General features: G+C 33.9%; 1 protein-coding gene across 1 annotated transcript; it reads left to right on the top strand.

Moving 5' to 3' along the window:
* Positions 1–3,493: 3,493 nt before the first annotated feature.
* Positions 3,494–12,210, top strand: LOC142607362 (mitochondrial import receptor subunit TOM40-1-like). The gene is made up of 11 exons (XM_075778815.1): positions 3,494–3,698; positions 4,209–4,290; positions 4,409–4,508; positions 4,616–4,711; positions 4,830–4,880; positions 6,578–6,643; positions 9,033–9,134; positions 9,424–9,492; positions 9,562–9,645; positions 10,952–11,047; positions 11,734–12,210. Exons 1-11 carry the CDS (start codon positions 3,569–3,571, stop codon positions 11,788–11,790), a joined length of 933 nt encoding a protein of 310 aa, XP_075634930.1. The 5' UTR covers positions 3,494–3,568; the 3' UTR covers positions 11,791–12,210.
* The last annotated feature ends 448 nt before the right edge of the window (positions 12,211–12,658 follow it).

Below are 12,658 nucleotides of genomic sequence, written 5' to 3'. Positions count from 1 at the left end.
TTTCTATGAGCCCAAAGACGCTTTTGACAGTGTGTATGGATTGGGTGGGATTTTTTGACCCAACGTATTATGGTGGGTCAAAAAAAATCCAACCTAGCCTATTATATAAGTCTAATCCAATTCAACTTAACCTAACTTACATAGATTAGATTGAATTCATGGGTTGGACAAATTTTTTATTATTATTATTATTCAATTGATTAGAAAAAAATATAAATATAAATATATTAAAAAAAATCTAAAGATTAGTATCAATGTAAACTCCTTAAAGGCAAACAACACTAATAACTAAATAACAATAATAATTTAATAGGGTTTTTGTAAACTAAATGACTTTTATATAGGACAGGAAGAGCTAGTTATTTTAAAAAATTTATTAATTATATAATATATTTTAAATATATGGGTGGGTCGGGTTGTGTTTGGCGAGTTTGGAATTTTATGACCCAAACCCAACCCGACCCACTATCAACAAAAATTTCGTAACTTAACCCAAGCCGGCGGGTTGGGTTGGGTTTGGTCAGTTTTGACGGGTTGGCGGGTTAGCTGCACACCCCTAGCTTTTGGTACCCTAAATGCCAAATGTAAGGCCTCAAACTTCTTATAAAAATTATTCTCAAACAAAAAACTTATTATGAAATTAATTTTTTAAATATTATCAATAATATCTTATAAACCTATTTATAATTTTTATATTTTTGATATAAGAAAGCAGTGTTCTATTCTTTAATTGGACTATTTCACTCCATACTTATGAGACATTTTAAAAACTCTATAAATTAGTAGTGAGCTAGATTAAACTTAGAATTTTCATGTTTATATCACGCTCTAAATCAACGAAACCATCACCCGAATACCGTGTGGAAGGTAATTATATTTATAAGTTTACAAAATCTAACAATAATTCTATATATATAATTTTTTGTTAAGAAAATTATTACAATTAACACATAATTGTTGCATCAACTTCTTGATTTAAATATTTATATATTAGTCAAGCCAAAGATTCCATAATTTTTCTCTTTATCAAGATTTTTTATTATTTTTTCCTTTTTCTCTTTTTGAATTATTTATTCATAGTGTCTATGAATCTACGGATTTGCCATTTCACTTTTTTTTTTGTCCTATTATTAAAAGACACCTACACTATTATTAAAAAAAAAATTCTTTTTATATTGTCCATTTGATACCATCTTAGAGCATTCACATTAGTGCATCTAAAATTTTCCATCTATTTTAACAAAACCTTTTTTTTTTACACACTCACTTTTTCAAAACATCCACATCATAATACCTATTATATACTCTATTTTATTTAAATAGTGATATTATTATTATTTTATTAATATCTATATCTTTCATTGGCAAAAATGGCCCACTACCACTATTTAGCAAAAAAATTAGCAATCTACTATTATTTTGAAAATATGTAGAGATGTACCACTTTTTTGAAACTCGAATTTATGAAACTCAAGTTCTTTGAAAAAATATACTTTGAAAAGTTTTCAAAATTTTTCCATGGTACTCAAGATCCATAAACTTGAGTACTATGAAAAACTCAATTTCGCCAAAATCAAGTACCCAAAAAGTGGTAGATTCCTACATATTTCTAAAGCAATGGTAGATTGCAACATAGTTTGCAAAAATGTGCTATTTAGTTATTTTCGCCATCTTTCATTTATATATATCTCTATCATCTTAACTATGTCTCTCTCAATTCCAAGCCTCCACTCCACCCTCAACTCTCTTCCTCTCTCATATCCCAAACCCAAACACTCACACACGACTGCAAAATTGACTGCAGTAGCAATAGCAGAAGATTCGACGGCAACAGCAATGGCAAATCTAACTTCATTGGGTTTTTCATATGAGTTTTTTGTTGGGTTTGGGATGGGTTTTCCGGTGGGTTGGGATTTATTTTAAGTTTGGTTTTCCAATGACTTTGGGTTTATTTTGGTTTGGCTTGATTTTGATTTTTCGTTGATTTTGTGATGGATTATCAATTATTCAAACAGGTTGTGTTGTTGTTAGTGGTGGTGGTGGGTTGGTGGTTGGGTGGTTCTCCTCTTCTTCTTATCTTTTGCTATTACTACTGAGTTGTTGTGGTGTTGAGGAAGAACAGTAGTATGACATAGGAGAGATAAAAAAAGAATAAAGTATTATTATTCACAACCACAGTAATCGTGTATATTTACACAGTTATTGTAGTAAATAAGTAAATATACACATTTATACACTTACTAATTAAAGTGGTTTTGAAGAAAAATGGTGTAAATTTTGCTATTTTTTCTATTTTAGAAGCACTAATACGAATGCTTATAATAAACTTTTTGTTATCATAAGTATAATCGAACAAAAACCATTTATTTTTAGAACTTGAGAACCAATAATAGTCATGTAAGGACACAAACTGAACCAAGACCCAACAGAGTGTAGGGAACTAGCCCAAAATGCCCAATACAATGAAATTTATAGAGAGTGAGCTTTAAATCTAGGTTATATGGATATTGGATAGCGTGAATAATAGGCTCAACTCACAAATCACACGCAACAAGAAGTTTATGTAACAAAGAAACCTCCTTGGACGAACGCCGAGAGTGATTTGTATTGATTATCTCTGTTCTGTATGTGGATTACAATTTAGGATCATGTGTACATTCCTTTGCTTCATTCTTTCCCCCCCTCTTGAATGTCTTTTCTTTTCTTTTATATCATCCTACTTCTTCTCACCATTTTTCACGTATTGGCCAGATCACCACTAATCCAGATATTTGTCTCATCCACCGCCTTCTTCAAATATTTCAAATAATAGCTGTAAGGCTGATTACTACTGTTCAGAGGTCATTTCCCCATTAATGAGGCCAGAAAGGTAGGTGCAAAATTTTTAATGCGGTAGTAGCAGGTTTCTCTAAGATATTTCTCATTCACTCCATCTCTCTGTGCTCATGTGGAATTCATCCTCATCCGCCAGACTTTCTAGAATTTCCTTATCAGCATCAGTGTGCACAATATATTTTCCACCTCGTAGGGTTGAGGAGACATCACTCCTCGAATCATTCTCATCCAACTTCAATCGCAATGGTTTACTTGTGGGCCTCTAAGTTCAGTGTATCTATTACTACCAAACTCTCCTCAAATAGACCTATACCCTCAGATTAAGCCCAAAGCCTAAGAACATATTTTGTCCCTTTTGCCCCACAAGTCACTAATTGAGTTCACATGGTAAACCTCATGAACCAAAAGTGTATTTTGTTCATTGATTTGTTTACTTAAAATTGCTTAAAAAATTATTATAGTTAGGAAAAAACAAACACACAAGTACAAAGCTTTTAAAAAGCCACTTAAAATTTGTATGATTAAGCTAATATTATTTGCCTCTAAAAGTATATATATTTTAAAAGAAATCAAATACGTGGACGGCTAGGATCTTACAACCACCCAAGACTCGCAGTAAAACCCTTACTTAAACCCACCACATATATAAATCATAAAAACCCCCAATTCTCTCACTCGCAGAATCTCTGTTCATAGTTTTGGTGATTCAATCGAAGAGCGAAAAGAAACAACAATGGCGGGTGTGGTACCTCCGGGTACTACCATGCATAAGGAGGATCCAAAGCCCACAAAGGAAGAGAAAGTTGATTTCTTTAACCTTCCCTGTCCCATACCCTATGAAGAAATCCACCGCGAAGCTTTCAGTTTGTACCCTCTGCCCATCAAAGTTTTCAACTTTTTTCAATAATGCATTATGGGTCTTAGTTTAATCTCACTATTTTCATGTTTTTTTTCTCCTCCTTTTTATTATTCACTGATTTGTTCTATTTTACTCTTTGTTATGTATGCGTGTGTTTTATTTTTCATGATGATGAATGTAATGTTATAGTAGGTTTTGAGATGTAGTGTCAGTGTTAAAAAAAACCCCAACTTTGAAAGCATTAAAGGGTCCAATTTGTGCTACTTGAAAATTTCTTTCTGGGTTTTTGTCCTCTTCTCTTTGGGGAGTCAGATTTTCCTCACTTAATTTATAGCTTGTAAATTTCAGTTATAGGTAATATATTATATGCTATGTTCTACAATTAAAGTAGAGTTTGTCTAGAGCATGTTATGACTTATTAGTAGAAGAATCATTCATTGGCAGCAGATAGGCTTGGGAGTTCTTTTTTCCTCCCTGAAACTAAGATTTTGACTCTCAAGAATATCTTTGGCAGTGTCCTTGAAACCAGACCTTTTTGAGGGGTTGCGCTTTGATTTAACTAGAGGACTTAATCCAAAGTTCGCTCTTAGTCACAGGTAGCTTTGACTCCTCTTTCTTAATGATCTTCTGTGTGCATGGTTTCCTTCACTATTTCTTCTTGAGTTCTTTTGGTTTTACTGGTTGATTTTGATAACTATGTTAACTATCTACCAGTGTGTACATGGGACCTACAACCATTCCTTCCCAGTCTGCTGAAACCATTAAAATCCCTACTGCTCAGTATGAGTTTGGTGCTAACTTTATGGACCCAAAGGTAGGTTGTCATCACCACATTTGCTTTTCCAGCTTTCTATTGATAATAGTGACTTTTGGAATTATTTACCTGTAGGACTCAATGAAAAATTTATGGGTTTTTCGCAGTTGATGCTTGTTGGGAGGGTATTGACAGATGGGAGACTAACTGCAAGATTGAAGTGTGATTTGATTGAAAATCTTAGTCTAAAGGCTAATGCACAGGTAATGTCAATGTCTATTCTTTATGGTTCTGTCTCTTTCTGTCACAGTTCTTGGGCAGAAAGCCAAAAACTGTACTTTTTATTAAGCTAATTAAGTGATTTGTTTGTCTTTTTTTCAGCTTACAAATGAGCCACACATGTCTCATGGCATTGCGTACTTTGACTACAAGGTCAAGTATTAATGTTATCACTTATCATCATGCTTCTTTTTTCCCCCTTCTTAATGAGATTCTTGTTTATCAATTATGTTTATGTCTAAGGATTATTCCACGCTCCATGGCAACTTGTCTGTTAGATGAGAGAATCTTGTCTGTGAATTCTCAGCAATGTTTGACGCAATCTAAGGAGTGAATTTTCTTTTAAAGAACATGTGGTCCCTCTGGTAGCTGAGGCTGCTGTTCTAATTATTAACATTGATTAGGAGTGTATGAAGCTTTTGAATCTGATCATGACGATAATTTTATATTTCTTACTTGTTTATAGAGATTGCATTATCATACCTGAACTAAATTTTAATGGGATAGCTGGTGGGAGTGATTTTGGACATTGTTATTGGTTGGAATAATTGAAGAATCATGGGAACGTTAATTGATTAATTATTTATCAGAGAATAATTTCATTAAGGAAATTACTGCCGGATTGGCTGTGTTATCAATCTTTTCTTTGACTAAGGATTCAGTTATCTGGGCCATAATTGTTACATTCGTTAGGCTTAACAGAATTTGTCAGATGGTAGCTAAGGACCATTTGCAGTTAGTAAATTTTTTTTTTTTAATATTTAATTTTTATAAGTTTGAGACAATTTTGATGGGAACAATATCATTGGTAGTATTCATGCTTCAATGGCACAATGTTTGCCATGAATGTGCTTAAGGCATTTATTTTTCCTGATAAGTAACAACATTTAATTTAAGGAAAAAAAAGATACAAGAGAAATGCAAAAGAAATAGGAAAAACTAATAATATAGCCATGATCTTAATTTACAAATATTTAAAAAATCCAAGCTAATGCAATTTTTGAGAATGCTCAATGGATCAGGACCCATTAAGCATTAGCCTGTTTATCTTCTGATTAGAATTTGTGCAACAGTTGTAGCTTTGTAATTTCCAAATTTAAGGTTTTGGTTACTCCAATTACACTAATCAGTTTATGGATATTGATTCTCACTTTCTGAATTTTAAACAAAAGACTGTATACATTATAAGAGAGAGCAATGGTAATGCTTAGAAGGTCCCCATTGTTTGAGTTCTATTCCATCAAAGTAATGGGAGGCAGAACACACACTGTCCATGGGTTCCAGACATAGAATACCATATGCCAGCTAATCTCAATTGTTGCAGGACCTTATTTTCCATGTGGCCTTTCTCATGCCTTGCAGTAAAGCACCATGTGCTCCTCCATCATTCTGTGTCCCTGTTTGAGCCTCTCTTCTTCTTCTTCTTCTTCTTTTTTTGTTTTTTTTTTTCAACTCTCATTTCAAAGCCTCTTACTTTTCGTCTGTGGTTTGTCTATGAATGATACTTGTCTCTCTCCTATTCTTTGATTTTTCTACTTTTGACATTTAGAGCTTTGGATCAAAATATTTGTTTTATCTGATGCCATATAATATACTGGAAAGTGATGTGTGTGCTTCGAATCCCACCTTCCCCTCCCCCTCTCCACCATCTACCTATCTATAATGATAATATATATTTCGTTAAAGCTAGTGTTAAAATGTACTGTTGTTTGTTGTGCAAATGGTGTAGCTTGCTCAACTCTCTGTGTTAAGATATCTGTAGAACTTTTATGAGCAAAATTTGGAAGCACATTTTGATTATCTGTTCTGATTTTATTCCTATTCTTCTTGAAATTTATTTCACTGTACAGGGCAAAGACTACAGGGCGCAGTTTCAACTTGGCAATGGTGCCTTATTTGGAGCCAATTACATTCAGGTAAATGACCTGCTTACATAATGCTCTAGCTGTTGATATCATTTTTTTGACGCGTGCAATTTGTGTCAAAGAACTTAATTCTTATGCTCTTGGGTCACATACACGTGAAAACAAAAGACTATATTTTTGTTTTTTTAGTAGAGTTTCAGAGCTAAATTGTGATCTATAAATAAACTTGAGATACTGACCAACTTAAAATAATCTTAGAGAATGGTCATTGGTCAAAGTAGAAAATTGCCTAATATCGGTAACAAAAAACAATTTACGATAATATTACTCAGACCTATCTATGTCTGGTTTCTGAAGATTCCCCTCCATACTTTTTTCCGTGACACTAACAATATCTTTACAGTTGCACTCTGTTTTTCATGAATACCTTTTTTTTTTTATAAGTAAGAATGTTATATATACGAAAGGCTACTCTATGCATGAAAAACATAGAGCAAACCCAGAAAATACAAGAAGAGAAAAGAAAACTGAAAAAACAAAAAAGAAAACCAAACAACAGAGTAATTACAAAAGAGAAAGAGAGCTAAGAAAAGAGGGGAGAGAATCACTAGTCGACCAATCAAAAAGAACCCCACTAAAAGAGGCAATCATCTGAACACCGGAACTATTCGAATCCTCAAAAATCCTCCGATTCCGTTCCTTCCAAACACACCATAGGATACACAATGGAACTAAGTTTCAAATTTGAGACGAATGCTTCCCCAACCAATTCCACCAGCCAAAAAGCAAATCTGTGATCGATCTAGGCATGACCCAAGACAAACCAAAAGTTTTTAAGACAAAGCTCCACAACTGATAAGCCATCTTACAATGAAGAAGTAAATGATCTACTGTCTCTCCACAATGCCGGCACATAATGCATCAGTCTACAAAATCCAATCCCCTTAATCTCCTCAAGTTATCACCCGTAAGGATCTTGTTCCACGCCACACACCAAACAAAAAAAGAAACTCGCCTAGGGGCCTTTACTCTCCATATTCCTTTCCATTCATGTCTGAAATTCCCATTGGTGAAGTAGAATTTCCTCTGATGAGATTGATTATATCGATTAATCTGTCCAAAGGTTCTGTTATGTAAAGATGTGTACAAATTTGTTGTTTTATTTTAAGGAGATTTCAAAATACATTTATACATTAGCTAGTCTTATGCTTTAGTAGAACTTATCACGAGGATGGGCTATGAAAGAACACATAGGAAGAACTGTGGAAGCCACTGAGTGTAGAACAGGGGTAATTTTATTTTATGTTATATTTTCTTGTGAGTTGAGGATAGCACACTGATACAAACCATAGTTGATGGGCTTTTTTGTCCTTCCTCACAATTCTCAAAACAAAAATGATTAGCATAGTAGCATGACCAATATTGGACAATACATAGTGTTCCCTTTTTTTCTATTGCTTTTTTTTTATTTATACGTAAGATGGCAGACTTCAATATAACATTGCCCAAGTTGGAGCCATAAGCTGGAACAAATCTAGAACCTGAGATCCCAAGATTACAACATGAAACTTGTGTAAGGCCGTTTTGAATCACAGAAATGATTATTTTTTGCAACAAAAGTAAGGTCCACTAATGACATCATATAATTACCTCATTTTTTTTTTATAGGTAATCAGAAAACTATTATTAATGAGAAAAAAAGGAAAAGTACAAGTTGTTCATGATGATGAACAACAAGAAAAAATCGAACAAACAGCACAACAAAAAGAGAAATCAGGAAACTAAGCTAAGGGACAACATAAACTTAGAGAGAGAAGAACAATCAGTAAAACCCCAACAACGAGACCACTCCAAAAGACTACGTTGGCATAAGACCTTTAACTCATCCAACGTCTTCTCATTATCCTCAAAGGAACAACGATTTTGTTCCAACCACACAATCCACATTACGCATCCTGGAAATATTTGGGGATACAAATTATGAAAAATATGAGATACAAATTATTTTGATATGTTGTTATGGCCTTTACATCTCACACAATGTATTATGAAATTTTGGCTTTTCTGGTGTTAAACTTCTCTGTTTTCATACATTATGTGATATTGGCGTTGATTTTTGTTGTCGATGGTGTGGTAATTCTTAATATTGGTCTCATTAGTGAGATGATTTGAAAAGTCTCAGTCCACTAGTTGTAGGTCAAAAAATGTGGTGAAAAGTTTTATACATTCACTTTATGTATTACCACTGTTCCTATAAATTTTTTGGTACTACATTCTCTATATTGATCTAAACAGCAGATACATTTTTGTAATCTTTGGCCATTGAATATCGCTTCTGCAAATTATTTTCCTTTTGCTTTATCTCTCTCTCTCTTGGCCATGTATTGATAAGTTTATGTTCATTTCCAATACAAATCTGAGTCTGCATTTCTTCTTACAGAGTGTGACCCCGAATTTGTCTTTGGGTGGTGAAGTATTTTGGGCTGGTCAGCATCGAAAGTCGGGTATTGGCTATGCTGCTCGTTACAACACTGACAAGATGGTAATGTAGTTTGGTTTTCATCTGGTGTCGTGTTTGTATCTGAAAAAATATCTGATTTGTATTCTTTTTAGAGCTGTGTTAATTTTGGATGGTAATGTTAATGTTTTATGGAAAATTTCTTCCTTTTGTTTTTCTCATATTGCTACACAAGAATGTGCACTGGAAATATTAGATAAATATGTGAGAATTATATTACTGTTTCTGGTTGTGACAGGCTTGAATCTGAGACTAAGGACCTGCATTTTAACACTCTTTAATCTCCTTGCATTTTGCAATGTTTTGGCTGCAGGTTGCCACGGGGCAGGTTGCCAGCACTGGAATGGTTGCACTCAGTTATGTTCAGAAAGTTTCTGAGAAGGTAAGAAAGTTGCGTTGTTGGAAAACTTATGTGTAGATATACTCATTTACACTGTTTTCTTCTATTTAGGTTTCTCTAGCATCAGACTTTATGTACAACTACATGTCAAAAGACGTCACCACAAGTGTTGGCTATGATTACATTCTTAGACAGGTGAATTCTGCTTTTGCAAATTTTGTACCATCTTAGAATGTGACTACTTGCTAGGTGTTTTATTACTTTGGAGTTTGCTTGCATGCATCTGTGGTTTCTGTCATTCTTACTTGTGTAAAAGATTACCAAATATAGATACTTGAGCCACAAAATTGTAGTACAGGCTTAGAAGAAGAGTCAGACAAGTATGATTTGAATTTGTTGTTTACTTATAACCTTTACCTATCATTTGCTAGTAGATGTATCTACTTTCATGTGGTTTTTGTTTGTTTTATTTTATCTTTGTATGAGTGCGTGGCCGCAAGGGAAGGGAATAAGATTTGGACTTGACATTTGCCTCATGAGGTTTAGTTCTTGGCAGAGTGAACTTTCCTAAGGGTTGTAGTTCTAGAGTTACATTTTTTGATAATTCAATAGTGGGGGGAGGGAGGATTTGAACCTTGGATGTCTTCGTTGAAAACATCAAGAGGTGCCAATAGTGTTACAAGGCTCTTGATGTAGTTCTAGAATTACTTGAATTGATTTTTGAAAGATTGCTTACTTCGATATGATGAAACTATGCAGAAGAAAGCTAATTAATGTATATGCATGTGTTATAACAAAAGCAACGTTTTCTTTAATCCATCTCTCTCTTTTTCTTTTTCTTTTTCTTTTTCCTTATCAATGTATCTATTAGTGGTTAAGGATAGAATGATGAAAAATAATACATGTGGCCGGCTCTAATTAGTCTATTGAGGATCTACAAATGACTCTAGAGTTTTAGGACTAATGCTTGGTTTTTGCTGTTGTATCTATCAATTGAATAATCATATGCATAAATAATGGCAAAAGTCTGTTATCTACCGATGCCCCTTGACAGATATGGTTCATAATACACTATCATTGGCTCTTTTTGCTCATGACCGGTAGTCATCAATAACCTAGGGTTCCTTCCAACATGAGATGGTTACCAAGTTGACAATCAATTTAAAGGTTAACTAGGATATGCAACCATGTTATGGTTTAGTTAAGTTGCTTTGTTGGCACTTTTTGTTCTTCAACATTAGACACCATAAATTGTTTCAGGGCACGATATGTTAGTCTCAATTAATAGGCAGAATTAGTTTTTGATGATCAATAGGAAGGTCTCTTGCAATACAACAACAACAAACAAAACCTTAGTTCCAAAATTTTGGGATTGACTATGGATCCTTGACAGATTAGTTAGGGTTGGCCATATGTATTCTCTTGCAATATATATATATTTTTATTTAAATGACATTAAAATCCACTACTAATCATACACCTATTTTTCTGGTTGTTTTAGTGTCGCCTTAGAGGGAAGATTGATTCCAATGGCTGCACGTCTGCTTTTCTGGAAGAGAGATTACAAATGGGTCTCAATTTTATTCTCTCGGCAGAGGTTAGCAGTCTTCTTTTATATTTATGCTGATGCTTCTTCTCTAGCTCCTCCTTGGTTTAAATCTTATGGTCTATTCTTCAAAGTTAGTTTACTGGAATATGAGTTTGTTTTGGATATCAGACACTAGCAATGCAAATGATTCCACACCAGCACAATGGAGAAAATCAATGTTAAAGGAAAAAAAAAATAGTGAAAATCATTCAGTCCATTTCCCTATTGTACTTTGTTTCTTTTTTAAATTTTCAACCCCTTCTATTCCTCAGTCATTTAATTAGGTTTTACCATTATGGGTTTAAGACCATTATAGTAAGGTGGAGGATGAGTTCGTGGGTTCAACACCCACCAATTAATTAGGCAAGTAACTTACCAACAAAAATATATATGGTCATCCACTAGCTAGCTGATTGATTACGAGGTAAATTTACTTTTGTTTTCCTGTTGTCAAATTCTAAACAAGGATACGCAGTTCAATATTCCTTAGGATATTGGCCAAGTCATATGACATGGAAGCATGTATTCTACTTATATTTCTAGTACAACATGAATTTCATTAACATAGGTCCTACTACTTTGCCAGTGTTAATCTACATGGAGCTTCAATAGCGAAATCTTCTATGAGCATGTGTGCGTGCGTGTTTCCCCTTCTTTTGTGATATTTATCAAGTTATTGAATTTCTGTTTTGCAGATAGACCACAAAAAGAAAGACTACAAATTTGGGTTTGGGTTGACAGTTGGAGAATAGATTTGATTGCTCCAATGCTGTATTCACATTTGATATAAGCTAATGCGAGCTGGTAACTTGGCAAATTTTCTCACTTAATTCTGCCTTTCATATATAGGTGAAAAGAATTGGCTTGTACCATCTCTTAGTCACATTTTTTGGTGAGGCAGCTGCTGCAATATTTATTATGGCAGATGTATCTCTTGATTTGGCAGCTTAAGCTTCTATGACTTTCACTTCAAAGATGTATCATCTAACCTAAAGCCTTGTTCCTCAATGGCATTATCTTGTCACTTTTATAAGAAAAAAAAGAAAAAAGAAAAAAAAGAATCGCTTCCCTACTTGTTGTAATAATCGAATTATTAAAATAAAAAAAAGATGTACCTTTCCGATAAGATCGGTAAATGAAATATTTAGGCCGTATCCTTTGTGTGATTGCAACATGATGAGGCCTTAATACATGGTTGTGTGACCATCCCTACAAATTTTGAAACTTTGTTTGTAGTAGTTTACTTTATTTATTTATTTATTAAAGCAAGGGGGTTCCCAAATGGCACACTTGCTGCGTGCACTAGTTGTTAGCTAAGCGCGTTCCAAAATATCATTGTAATAGAAGGATCACTACATTTTATTTTTTATATGCAATTGTACAACAGCAACAAAGAATCTTTGTTTAGCGGCCACAATTGGTAAATGTATCACCTGATTTTGCAAAATAGATTGTTTATCTGCTAATGCTATTATGACTGGGAATTACTGTTTTCAGAACTGGACTGGACCGGGAAGTCGGACTGTGAAAATCGGGAATTGGGATGAAGACCGGTTTTTTAAGTATAAAGAACCGTATTTTTAGTTAATTTTGTGAATTCCTAAAACCAAGGTTGGACTG

Source organism: Castanea sativa, chromosome 8, assembly GCF_040712315.1.
Source record: "Castanea sativa cultivar Marrone di Chiusa Pesio chromosome 8, ASM4071231v1".
Classification (NCBI taxonomy): Eukaryota; Viridiplantae; Streptophyta; class Magnoliopsida; order Fagales; family Fagaceae; genus Castanea; species Castanea sativa.
This window is presented reverse-complemented; position numbering and strand designations above follow the sequence as displayed.